Source organism: Canis aureus, chromosome 18 (genome assembly GCF_053574225.1).
Source record: "Canis aureus isolate CA01 chromosome 18, VMU_Caureus_v.1.0, whole genome shotgun sequence".
NCBI lineage: Eukaryota > Metazoa > Chordata > Mammalia > Carnivora > Canidae > Canis > Canis aureus.
Window position 1 is genome coordinate 20,936,718 of NC_135628.1, and position 12,222 is coordinate 20,948,939.

General features: G+C 35.3%; 1 protein-coding gene across 4 annotated transcripts in view; it reads left to right on the forward strand.

Annotated features, from left to right (window-relative positions):
- SKAP2 (src kinase associated phosphoprotein 2) overlaps positions 1-12,222 on the forward strand; it is a 204,174-nt gene that overhangs the window by 28,143 nt on the left and 163,809 nt on the right. For all 4 annotated transcript variants that reach the window (XM_077856444.1, XM_077856442.1, XM_077856443.1 and 1 more), the window contains exons 2-3: positions 7,694-7,799; positions 8,386-8,411. In XM_077856444.1, coding sequence (XP_077712570.1) covers positions 7,694-7,799; positions 8,386-8,411 — 132 coding nt within the window. The remainder of the gene's footprint in view (positions 1-7,693; positions 7,800-8,385; positions 8,412-12,222) is intronic.

Consider the following 12,222-nt stretch of genomic DNA (forward strand, 5'->3'; position numbering starts at 1 on the left):
GTTAATATGCGTGCATAATGTCTGAAGTGTTTTAAAAGCCTTTTTATTTATGTTTTCAATATCTCATATTAAATCATATTAAAACACATGAAGTATTAAAATATTAATTAGAAATTAATATTAAAATTTGGCTTACACTATTTTCAGAGGACAGTTTCAAGAGGTATGGATTTGAGGGACTATCTATACTTTTGAAAGAAACGAAACAAGCGAACCAATGTTTTTCAGTTCTCTTTTTTAACTTACTACTCAAAGAAAGTTGTTAACATTTTATGTTTGAATGTAATTAAAATCTTTTTAGAGGTAGGAAAGGTTTAAAGAATAAAGGTTCTCAGCTGCTTTTTCACATTTCCCATCCAAAAAATTCTGTTGGGATTGTGCATGATTATTTGCATAATTCCAACGTGTTGGATAATAAGTAGTACATGGTTAGACTTAAAATTATTAAAACTATAGACGGAGAGCATTGGTTTGAATTTTAGAGATTGCTGGTTACCCAGTACTTTTCTTTGAAACTAGGGAGATACTGGTAGTGGTGGTGGTAGTTAACAGTGGAGCAGTCTGAGAATGCTTGGCACTGTGCTAGAATTTCAAGGTAGAGAAGATAAGGAACTAAACTTTAAAGGCACTTAAAACCATTGCCTGCAGAAAAAAAGGGCATAAAGTCAAAAGATAATACCTATCAAAATAACATTGCTCGTACAGTTCCCTTTGTGTTTCATGTGCCTATTATCCAAATCATTGTATGTCAGATGTGTTAAATGTTTGACATTTCAACTGCTTGATAGAGATAGGTGCTCAATGTATTCTTACCAGTTTATATTATTTTCTTTCTTTTTATTTTTTTTTCTGATGAGAGCAGTTTTAGGCTTCCTTTGGTATTTGTTCCCCTCTCATTCCTTCTCCTCTCAAACATTCTATTGAAATGCAAAAACCTACAGATACTATCATTCTTAACTTGCATTTAATGATACTCTTGAAAAAGTGGCTATGTAGTTTTGACTATTAGAGATTTATATTTCTGTGGAATCAGTATATTAAATCTTGAAAGCCTATACTCCTTATAAGTGTTGTATTATTCTTTTGTTACATGAATAGAAAAAGGTTTATAGATTTTGTTAAAAGCAAATTTCAAACTGTCATATGCACTTCCATTAAAGTATGCACTTTTTTTTTCTTCCATTGTTCTCTCCAGTGGAAGAACAGGTTTAGCCTGGATAATTGGAATCAATGGATAATTCCAAATCTTGTCCATTTAATCTTTCCCTACATCCAAATATTTTGACTAGGACTAACAGCAAGAATAACCTTGATTTATGTGAGTTTTTTTTCTCCAGGCAGGCAAGAAAGTGAGAGGGACTAAAACCATGGGCTCCCAACCCCCTTCATTTGTTTAATCACCCTTCTGAATATTGGAGTGTTAGTGGTTTGCAGTCAGATATTCTCATTCATTTCTTTTAGGACATATTTGAAGGGAAAAGCTGTATGGGATGTAAATTTCTTTTTATTAAATTAGAAAGTAAACCCAGCAGTAATAGGAGAAAATACTGGTTGTCAGTACTCTGAAAAATAAAAACCAAATCAAACAAACAATAAACAAAGTGGCTATATGGTTTCTGCAAAGTGACCTTGAGGTTTTTTCACAGGATAGTCTTGATTAGAAATATTGCATTTTTCCCTACTGGGGATTTCCAGAACATTTTTTTTTTTTGAACTTCACACATTAAAATTGATAATCCCTTTAGGGGCACAAGGTAAAGAATGCAATTTAGTTGAAAGAGAGGGAGAATTTTTCCAATGCTGAGAATAGTATGGTTTGATTTCCACCTTTCCTAAGTTCCATTTATAATTCGGTCAACATTTTGGGTTTATTTTTCCTATGAGAATTACTTATGTTACATATAGTGTCCCATAATTTGCTTCTGGGGCATTGGCTGAGTATGTAAAGGGAAGAGTGCCACCTACTGAGTCACCAATAGTCACCTACTTCTTTGGTACCTGGATTTTCCTACAGAGCAAGAACAAGCCTGCCCCATTTTGGCAGTAATAACTAATGAGCATAAAATTGCTATAAGGACATTTGATCTCAAAGTGAAATCAGTCTATGATACCTCTAAGGTTTTCTCTTCTAGCAACAGGAATATGTGTTAGTAAATCAAGAGATCAAAAATGTATAATTTCTTGAATGGGTTGAATAGCATAGATGAATTAAGGTGTGATTTTAAGAAAATTATGTGCCTATATTAAGTGTATGCTATCCTACTTTTTCTTGGGAGGGGATCTTTGACTGGCTTGTTTTCCAGCATCACTTTCCATTGAAAGTATTTTCATCTCAGATTACTGAAGAAGGCTCTTGATAGTACAGTTTTTATAGTTATTCAACCCAAATCCTCACTGAGTTTCTTTAAAAAAAAAAAAGAAATCTAAATATATTAAAAAATGAGAAGTGTATAAAAAATTTCCAATGGGTTTATCTCTACATTATCAGCATTAAAGTATTACTAGAAGGAAGATAGAAACAACAGCATAGGAAAAGCCTCTGGTGATTTGAAACACACTTCAGTTGTCTCTCATAAATTTAAGATTAAGTGTCATATATGGGTGATAAAAGTGGCATAGGCTAGTTTTTATATACTCATTATTCACTTAGTTTGTCTTTTTCAATTAAAGCCAAGTCTATCTTTTTCATTCCACCGAGTTTACATTTCTTTTTCAATCACATACTGAACACATTACAATAGATGCTACCTAACAGTGAATATACTGTAAATCTCAGACTAATGTGTTACTCACTGTGGTTTCTTTGAAAATGCGTGGTAAAAGATTTTGATTATTATAAGGTGTTATTTATCAAGAGCCATCTTTTAGAGGTGAAAGATGCTCATCTGTATTCTTCAGCAGCCCAGTTTTCTATCAAAATAAATCATTTAGCCTCCAAAGCCAATTTTGAAAATTTTGTCAGATGATTGGATTGTAAGACTCAGGGATGTTTTACTTACTGTACTGTGAGAACTCCTTGTGCTTGTTCATGTCTCTTCTTCCATGTTTGGAAAGTCCACAGTTCAACCGTAACCTGTAAAAATGCTAGGTAATCAAGGGAAGACATTGACCAGAGAATCAATAACTTTTCACTTAGCCATTTTCCAACTTTGGGCATTGGCTCCATTGATCTACATATGCCCAGTCTAATTGATTTTTATGTTTTTTTTTTTTTTTTTTTTTTACCAGTAGTGTTTGGTCAGACTGTACCTTCCCCTTTAACAGAGAAGAAAAGCTTATTATTATTATTATTATTATTATTATTATTATTATTATTTCTGATGTCAGCTTAAAGTTTGGCTAAGATTCTTACCGTATTAAGTCTGGCAATAGTACCTTAGTGAATACATAGTGAAACCGGGCCCAATTCATAAAGTAGAGAAGGATGTGGAATTAAGTAAGTAAAGCCATTTGCAGGTGAGGTGTAATTGGTTTTATACTTATGTTATTGATCTGGAGCTGAGCAAATCAGTAGTGGATTCAGTCCAATTCTTGCCCCCCCCCCCCAATACAATTCAGGCCATCACAAAGGCTGTGTGTGTGTGTGTGTGTGTGTGTGTGTGTGTATCTGCAGGCGTGCCATCTCAGGGTGGTATTAGGTGGCAGAAGGAGGCAGAAGGCATCAGGTGTTACCTTTGTGACTTATTTACAGCCTCCCAGGAAGTCATATTCCAGGCTGCTTGCTGGTGAAGGATGGTGAAGGCAAGTGGCCAAATCTCAGCTTTCTTCAAAAGTGGGAACCTGTGTGCTGAGCTTTGAAAAGGTGGCAGTTTATTTTTTCATTTGCAAGAATTTAAAAACTTTGAACCTTGTGTGGTTTCAAGTTTTTCCCTGTGTGATCCATATGGACGGTGGTAGAAAGCAGTTAGCATTCCTGTGTGTGTGTGTGTGTGTGTGTATTAAATACCTGTCCTTGTGTGTGTGTGTGTGTGTGTGTATTAGATACCTGTCCTAGCCCCTTGGACTGTAGGGGAAGGTGTGGGGGTTGGGCAGTTTTTCTGGAGATCCAGACCTACAGAAAAAAGAAAAAAAAAAAAAGGGAAAATTAGAGTACCATTCGGTGGTTTGGTTTGTGCTGTGTTTGCCTCTTAGGGGTTGTGATGGCTTTTGAGAGATTTCTAACTTAAACTGCTGGAAATTGCTGAGCCAAGACATGATGTCATCTTTTAATTTTGTTTTCAGACCTTACCAGTAAGCTACAGAGCAGTTGTACGTCTCATCTTCTCAGATCTTTACAGTTGAGCTGGGAGATAAGGTTTATTCTTGAAAGTGTTAAGGTGTAAAAGGAGCAAAACCCACCACCACGTTTACAGCCCCCGGCAGAACTTTTTCCCCGGTGATGGTGACTGGGGGCAGAGGCTGACGGAGTTGCGGCCCCTTCTGGGGCTGGTGCCCGGCGCTGACCTGCGGAGTGCGCGGCCGCGGGCGGGGTGGTGGTGTGGGTCCGACCTGCCGCGTCGGGGCTCCCGGGAACCCTGCTTTCTCCACGCCGGCCGGCCGGTCCCCAAGCTTCGATGCATGCGTGCGTGAGTGGAGACCCCTCCCTCCGAGGAAGAGGAATTCTAACCCGCCAGGCCAGAGGCTAGGGAGGAGGCAGGCTGACCTTTTCTCGCAATCGGATTAGGCTTCCCCGAATTGCAGGCGGTCTGCAGCCAGGGAAATCTACGGAGTAAGCGAGGGGCACGACCCCCAAGGGAAGGTAGGAGAGGGCTAACGCGCTCGCTAGCTTGTGGTTTGCAGGGCTGCTCCGAGCACGATAAAAAGCTTCAAATCTCTTTTCCAACCAGCCAGAGGAGCGCTTGATTCGTCCAGGACTTTTATTGCCCGCTTTTGAAATATTACCCTGGCTCTGAGCTACAAAGCCGCAGATCCAGTCCCATTTGTCTGGCGAGGGCGCTGCCCCAAACCCAGGGCTCCGGGCTCACAGCTCCGATGACGGGAACCCTGGGGTTCAGCACTCCCAAGTGTCCGGGGTTCGAGGACCGCAGAGCCGAAGGGAGGGTCTCCCAGGAAAGCCCCAGCAACTTCTCTGCGCTCGCCGGGTCTTGGTGCAGGGCGAGCGGGGTCCCTGCTTTGCGCAGGGTGGCGGCCGAAGGTCCCCTCGCACATCCAGGGGGTGTCCGGTGCCTGGGAGACACTGGTTTTGTTCAATTCGAAAATAAATGGGCACAATGTGGATTTTAAGAAAAAATCCAGATTTAAAAAAACTTCAAAACCGACTGAATCGGTGCACACCAACAAAAATTTCAGGAATCAATTCTGCTTTAAAGTTCTTATATGTTCAAAAAGAGGGGAAAAAACCCCCACAAGAAAGCAGCAAAAACAGTTCTTACACTTTCACGTCTCCTTAGGAAATAATTTATAGCCCCCCCCCCCCCGTGTTTATTAAATCTTTTTAGTTGCCTTATTCCCTTTCAGGGATTAGTTTAAGAATAAATACATCAAGACTGCTCGGAAAATATAGATCTTTTCCCTTGCTCCATCTCTGAATCTCTCCCCCCCCCCCCCAAACAAATAACACGATTCTTCTTGCAGTCTCACACTCTTGCAACAAGCATTTCCTTATCACAGAGCATGGGTCACAGTTTTAAAAGTATTTTTTTGGAGCATTAGGAAGCCCTATGTAGAGCATTGCAGCTTTTTATGTTTTCTGAGTTTCTATAGAACTGAAACGACCTTTTAAAGAAATAACTCTTGGGCTGTAATTCCTTCTGTTATTGCTTCCGGAGATAGAAAATAGATCCTGTTTGTTTAAATTTGGATTGTGTAATGAAAATGTAAAATAGGCAATTAAATACTTGTGGATAGGGGAATTAAAGACAAACACTGAGTGAAAGTAACATTAAGCAGACCATTCACCAATCATTGTGCCCGAGTCTCCCAAGTATTGAGTCCAGCTGGAAGAAAGAATCAGCAGTAGTGATGCTACTCCTTCCCTTATTCCACTTTCTTAGTAGATTTATTGTAACCATCTCAGAGAACCCAGTGATCTTTTCCATTTCAGCTGTGGTCTGAATGTCCCAAGGTTGCTCATTTCTCTGGGTACAAAATTTAAAGAGTTTAGAGGAGGTGCTTTTTTTTTTTTTTTTTTTAAGTCTCATTTTTTTTTTTTTTTTTGAACTCACTTTAGAAGTCTGAGTCTAATTTGGACTGGTTATGGATTATGTCTCTATGCCCCCTTCTTCAAAATATAGCTGGCTCAAGGGAAGAGAAGCTGTGGCATTTTGCTTTCATTTCGTTTTGATGCTTACTTGTAACAGTCATTAATGGACTTTAAAACAGAAAGCTATTTAAAAAAAATTATTCCAAGATTAAATTTTAATTCTTTCACTTGTCATATTGATTTAGTGAAAAATTACCTTATACATTTATTATGACTGTATGGGATAACAGTTTTATTGCCTATTGGATAAAGATACTATTGTAATCAAGAATTTAAAATCAATTACAACATTCTATCTCAAATACTAGGTTTTAAATTGTTAATTATAAGTACAATTGAAAGACTGTTCTAATGCTTTGAATTAATTAACATATACTATTATCATATGCTTTGGTACCGTCTTTTTATCAGTGTGTTAGGAGTCAAAGTAGTTAAATAAAAAGAAAGTAAAACATACGTATGTTTCTTTAATATGAAATATGGATGGTTTACAGTCATAACTACTTTAAATTTTTTATGGTATCCTTTATATTAGATATCTCAAAGTAAGATTTGAACTTCAGAATATGGAATTAATTTAAAGTTGCACAATGATTCATGAACAATATGAATGGAGCTATTATAAAATCAAACGAGTAAGGACTAGTTGGAATTTTGTACTAGAGAGAACTAGAAAGCAGAATAATTTACAAATTAACTAAATTAAAAAAAAAGAGGCCTTGTGGAAATGTTATATGAAGCCATGGAAATCTTATTATATAGTCGTGGTTACTATATTTTTAAATAGTTGACGAATCTATTTTTGCTACTTCTTTCTTTATTTAAAGAAATATTTCCAGGTGGTAATACCAAGGCAGGAAGAAGAATGCACAAAGCCACATAGAAGATTGTCTTTTTTATTTGAAGGTGGCAGGTCAGAATGGGTGGGGCAATAGGAAGGAGGAGGGTTTGATTTGGGAATCTTGGCTAGAAGGGATTTATTTTTTCCTTGAAAACATTAACTATTGCATATACCTGAAAATGGATTACACTGGGAAAAACAGGTCCTTGCCAGAGACATTAGCTTATATTGATATAATATTGTGAATGACCCGTTCATACAGGAGCTTACAAAATACTATAAAATGATAGTAACACATGCATAAAAGCTCTGTGCTTGCTTTTATATGAAAGAATTTGTTTTATGGGCACCATAGTTTATTAAAACTTGTGTGCTTCTCCCTGGTTTAATGATGCCAAACATCCAAATAGCATTTGCTGTGCTAAGCATAAGTAGAGCATACAAATTTTATTAGCTAAGTGGTGAACAGATTTATCCAACTTAGTATTTGAAACATATTTCAACTGTTATGCTTGGGATTGATAAATAACTGTAACAAATTGTACAGATATTAACACTTATGGGTAGAAACAATCATTGTCCTATTTGTCTTCACAAAAAATGATTCTTTCCTATAATTTGTATTCTATTTCTTATATTTCATGGTTTAGATGTTGAAACATTTGTGGCAGACACACTGAGAGGGGAAAATTTATCCAAGAAAGCAAAGGAAAAAAGAGAATCCCTTATTAAGAAGATAAAAGATGTAAAGTCTAAGTAAGTCACTTACTTGCTGTTTTATTACTTATTTCTTACTTAGAAGGAACTTTGTAGTTAACATTTTAATAAAGAATAATCATGGAATTACCTTTTTTATGTCCTAATTTAATTGGTGTTAATTTTTTTAAGGACAAAAAATATGTCCTTTATAATAAGTTTTTAAAACCGACATGCTTATCATATTATCCTTTTTTGGTGAAGGTTCTTCATTATATATTTTTTTCTAAGCATTCTAACAAAATCCAACTGTTTATTTTGATTATTTGAGGATATATTTGGTTTAAATAATAGGATAAAGGTAAGTTGAAAATCTTAGTATAAATACCTCTAGATATAGAAATGAATAAATGTAAGGTATATCGTGGCTATTAAAGATTTTGATTTTAAGAATACTTTAAGACTAAATCCATAAGCCTTTTGGAATTGTCATTTCAAGATAAGAAGTACTTTTTTCTCTAAATGTGTATTTATAATAGATTATAATATAGATTTTAAAATAGATTTGAATTATTGCAAACAAATAGACTTTGTTTTGATTTGTCAACCCTCATTTAAGATAGAATATTCTTGCTTTATTTTCCAGCTATCTTCAGGAATTTCAAGACAAAGGTAAATTTTCAAGTTTGTCAAACTTGAAGTTTTTTTACCTTGTGGAGATGTTCAATAGGGTAATCTAAAACATACTGAAATTTGATAGTTGGGATCAAAATTTAAATTTCCATATTGTATACTTAGACTTTCAAGATGAGAGTGCTAGCTCCCCCTGCTGAGAAAAAAATTAAAAAGCATATCCAGAATCTACTCTGCACAATCTCCTGATGCAGAAATTTTAAGTATTTAAAATTTTTAGGTGTTTTAATGTTTACAAGTGGCAGAAATTTTTAAAGAAAAGTATATACTTGCCATTACACGTGGAATAATTTGGTAAAGCAGAGGTGAGATACCATGCTAACATTACTCAACACATATCTATAGGTGTGATGGGATCAGGAGGGCCTTGGGGCTTGGGGGCTCATAGGGAATGTTTTTAAAGGATAATTGCCTTTTAAAGAGTATCAATTTAAAAAAATAATAAGTATCAATTTTTGTTAAAAAACATGAGTAAATTCTTTTTCAAATGCTGATTTTTATTTATTGTGATTCTTTTGATATGAGTCCATTATGCTATAGAAATTTTCAGAGAAGGGAGTTCAATGTAATTTTTTCAAAACATGTGAGAGTGCTGGTAACCTGATTGACTTCTTGTAGATTTGGAGGATAATTATTTAGTGGATTGAAAAACCAAATGTGCATAGAAGTTCCTACTTTTTCATGTCTTTGGTTCTATAAGGGAAACTGAGCATGGCCCTTACTTCCAAGATGCTAATTCGCAGGTCATGACCTGAAGCTTGTGGATGCTGGTATGAGGGTCACAACATGAGGTCAGCTAACCTATGTGGAGTTAGGATCTGGGTTTGGGGAAAAATAGTATGGCATCTTCTAACTGGGGTTAGCAGATACCACAGAGTAATTCCTATCTCTGCCCGCTGATAAGTAAGAGAGTAATGACAGTTTCCATAAACCAAGTACTTAACCAGACAAACCTAAATCCAAATAGGTAAAAGGAAACCATAGTTTCTTTTCACGTTAAATCATCAAGATCCTTGTGACTGGAGGGAATGAGAAGAGATTTTTTTTTCATATCAAATTTGTAAAACTGTTAAATAAAGAGAAGAGGAGGAAACTCCTCTTCCCACAAATACCTACTTCTTTGTACTCCACAACCAATACTCAACTGTGGGTTTAATCATACTGCATTTTGCTTAATTTAATACAGAAATAATGGATTTATGCATTCTTATTATAACTTTCATACAGTGTGCTATTTATAGAGGAATACTAGATTTCAGGTTCTGTCTTAAAAGGCATATTCTGTTCCAGTGATTATTTATTAAAACTCCTTGTGACTTAATTTTTTGTACATTAAAAAATTTTAAGCTAAGAAAGCATGATAATGAAGTCATTGTAGAATTGTATATGATTCAATAACAATGGAAACTTTGCCTTTGATATTCTGGTTTAGGACTTGTTCAGATGTGTAGATATTAAAATTATATTGCTGAGATAGCCTTTGTCTCTAAAGAGAATGGAAATTTATATAGTATTTGATAGAAAGTGAAAAATGAGCCTAGAATAAGAGTTGAAATAGCACAGAAATCAGATTCCCCATAACCATCTTTCTCTGATAAGTCATTTGTAGTTCATTACTCCCGTATTGACTTAACTAATCACCAAGAGTGCCTGCTTAAAAGTAAGCCTGTGGATAAATTAGGTGTATACCTTGGAAAATATGAGAAGTGAAGTAATTTTATGCCATTATACTCTCAAAGTATATTCAGCTTTGTCCTAAAATAATTATTCCTGTAGTTAGAAGTAGCAACGCTAGTACAGACTTAATAGTTGCAAAATAATTATTCAAGACACATCTTTTTTTTTTTTTTTAAATAGCAGATTAGTGATTATCAGATCCCTGCATTGAGTGGGTTCATCTAAATATGTTTCAATAGTGCTGGTTTTTTTTTTTTCCTTACATTTTCTCTTTAGGGTTTTAGGTTGTCTTTATCCAGGGAGACCTGGGCAGAATTTCTTTTGGCTGTTTTCCTGCTCTTTCTCTCTCTCTTTTTCTCCCTTTCTCTTAGGTCAATATGGGCTCACAATGAAGTAAAAAGAGGGTATTTTCTTCCATTTTATTTTTATATTCCTATTTATCTCACCTGTTTTGTCTTTTTAATGTGGCAGTTCAATACCATTTTAATATCATTAATGGAAGAAAAAAGGACCAGGTGAACAGTTCTTAAATAAAATGAATTAATTCAGTTATTCATTTCTAATTAGTGAATTATTAGTTTGTTTAATGTACATGGATGTTTATTATCCTTCCTTACTCCTCTATGTATCTCCTCCCTCCTCTTACACTGTAGGTACTACCTCTTTATCCTGAGATTTAACAATACAGAATTTATAGTTTAATGTTTTTCATTCTTAAAACTAGTTGAATTGATACAGTTGTTGAAACACTGAGCTGCATAGGTCTTAGAGGATTTTAAAAAAGTATTATTATTATTATTTTTGGTTAGAATAGTTTGCACTTGTAGAAACTTATTTTATTACAGTACTTTCTAGGTATTGAAGCTTGTTCAATTAAGTTAATTTTCTATTTGCTGTTTATATTCATTTTCAGGTGTTGTCTGAAAAGTTCCCATTTCATTTCTTTATTTTATTAAGGAATCTTGATTGTATCTCCTTCTATACTCAAGTCTAGATTCTCCATTGAGGTCTGATAAATTGTGACTTTAGAATACATTATTAGTTGATTTTCTAAGTTCCTTAATTTTACTTGTATATAAGAAAGATTTGAATCTAAGCAACTAGAACCCATCTTGCTTAGACTGGTCTCTGTTACTTATTTGTAAGTTTGCCTATTCTATCTAGAATAGAGAGCTCTTTCTTTCTTTCTTTCTTTCTTTTTTTTTTTAAGATTTATTTATTTGAGAGAGAGTGCGCTCACTTGGGGAGGGTCAGAGGGAGAAGGAGACGGAATCTTTTTTTAAGACTTTATTTATTTATTTAGAGTGGGTGGGGGCAGAAGCAGAGGGAGAGAGAAAATCTCAGGCAGACTCCATGCTGAGCATGGAGCACAACTGAGGGCCTGATCTCATGACCTTGAGATCATGACCTGAGCCAAAATCAAGAGTCAGATGCTTAACCAGCTGAGCTACCCAGGTGCCCCAGAGAGAGCTTCTCATATCCTTCAGTGATTGTACATAATGGGGTAACTATCCCTAGTTTCCTGTTCTTAGTTGCAATATAGGATAATAGTATAGAGTGTACTCCTGAATTTAGGCTTCATGCACTAATTATGCTACTTTCAGAATTATTTTGGAATGGAATTATGATTATTTTAGAATTTGTTCCTGTCTTGTGACATAGTCCTAAGACCCTTAAATGTGACCTGAAGTAATTCTTTTTTATTATTTTATTTTATTTATTTTTAAAAGATTTTATTCATTTATTATGAGAGAGACAGAGAGAGAGGCAGAGACACAGGCAGAGGGAGAAGCAGGCTCCATGCAGGGAGCCCAATGTGGGCCTCAATCCGGGGGCTCCAGGATCACACCCTGGGTCAAAGGCAGACGCTTAACTGCTGAGACACCCAGGCATCCCATAATTATTTTTTAAATGATAATATATTACTAATTGAGTAAAGACTGTTATTGACTGAGTATAGGACAGAATTTTCTAATATATGTTAGGTATATGATAAAAAGTTTACTTGTATCTTGCCCTTATATTAGTCTTTTTTTTCCTCCAGTGATAATTTAGATATGATTAATTTCTTTATAGAATGATTAAGATAATGTGAAAATCCTATCTATGCATG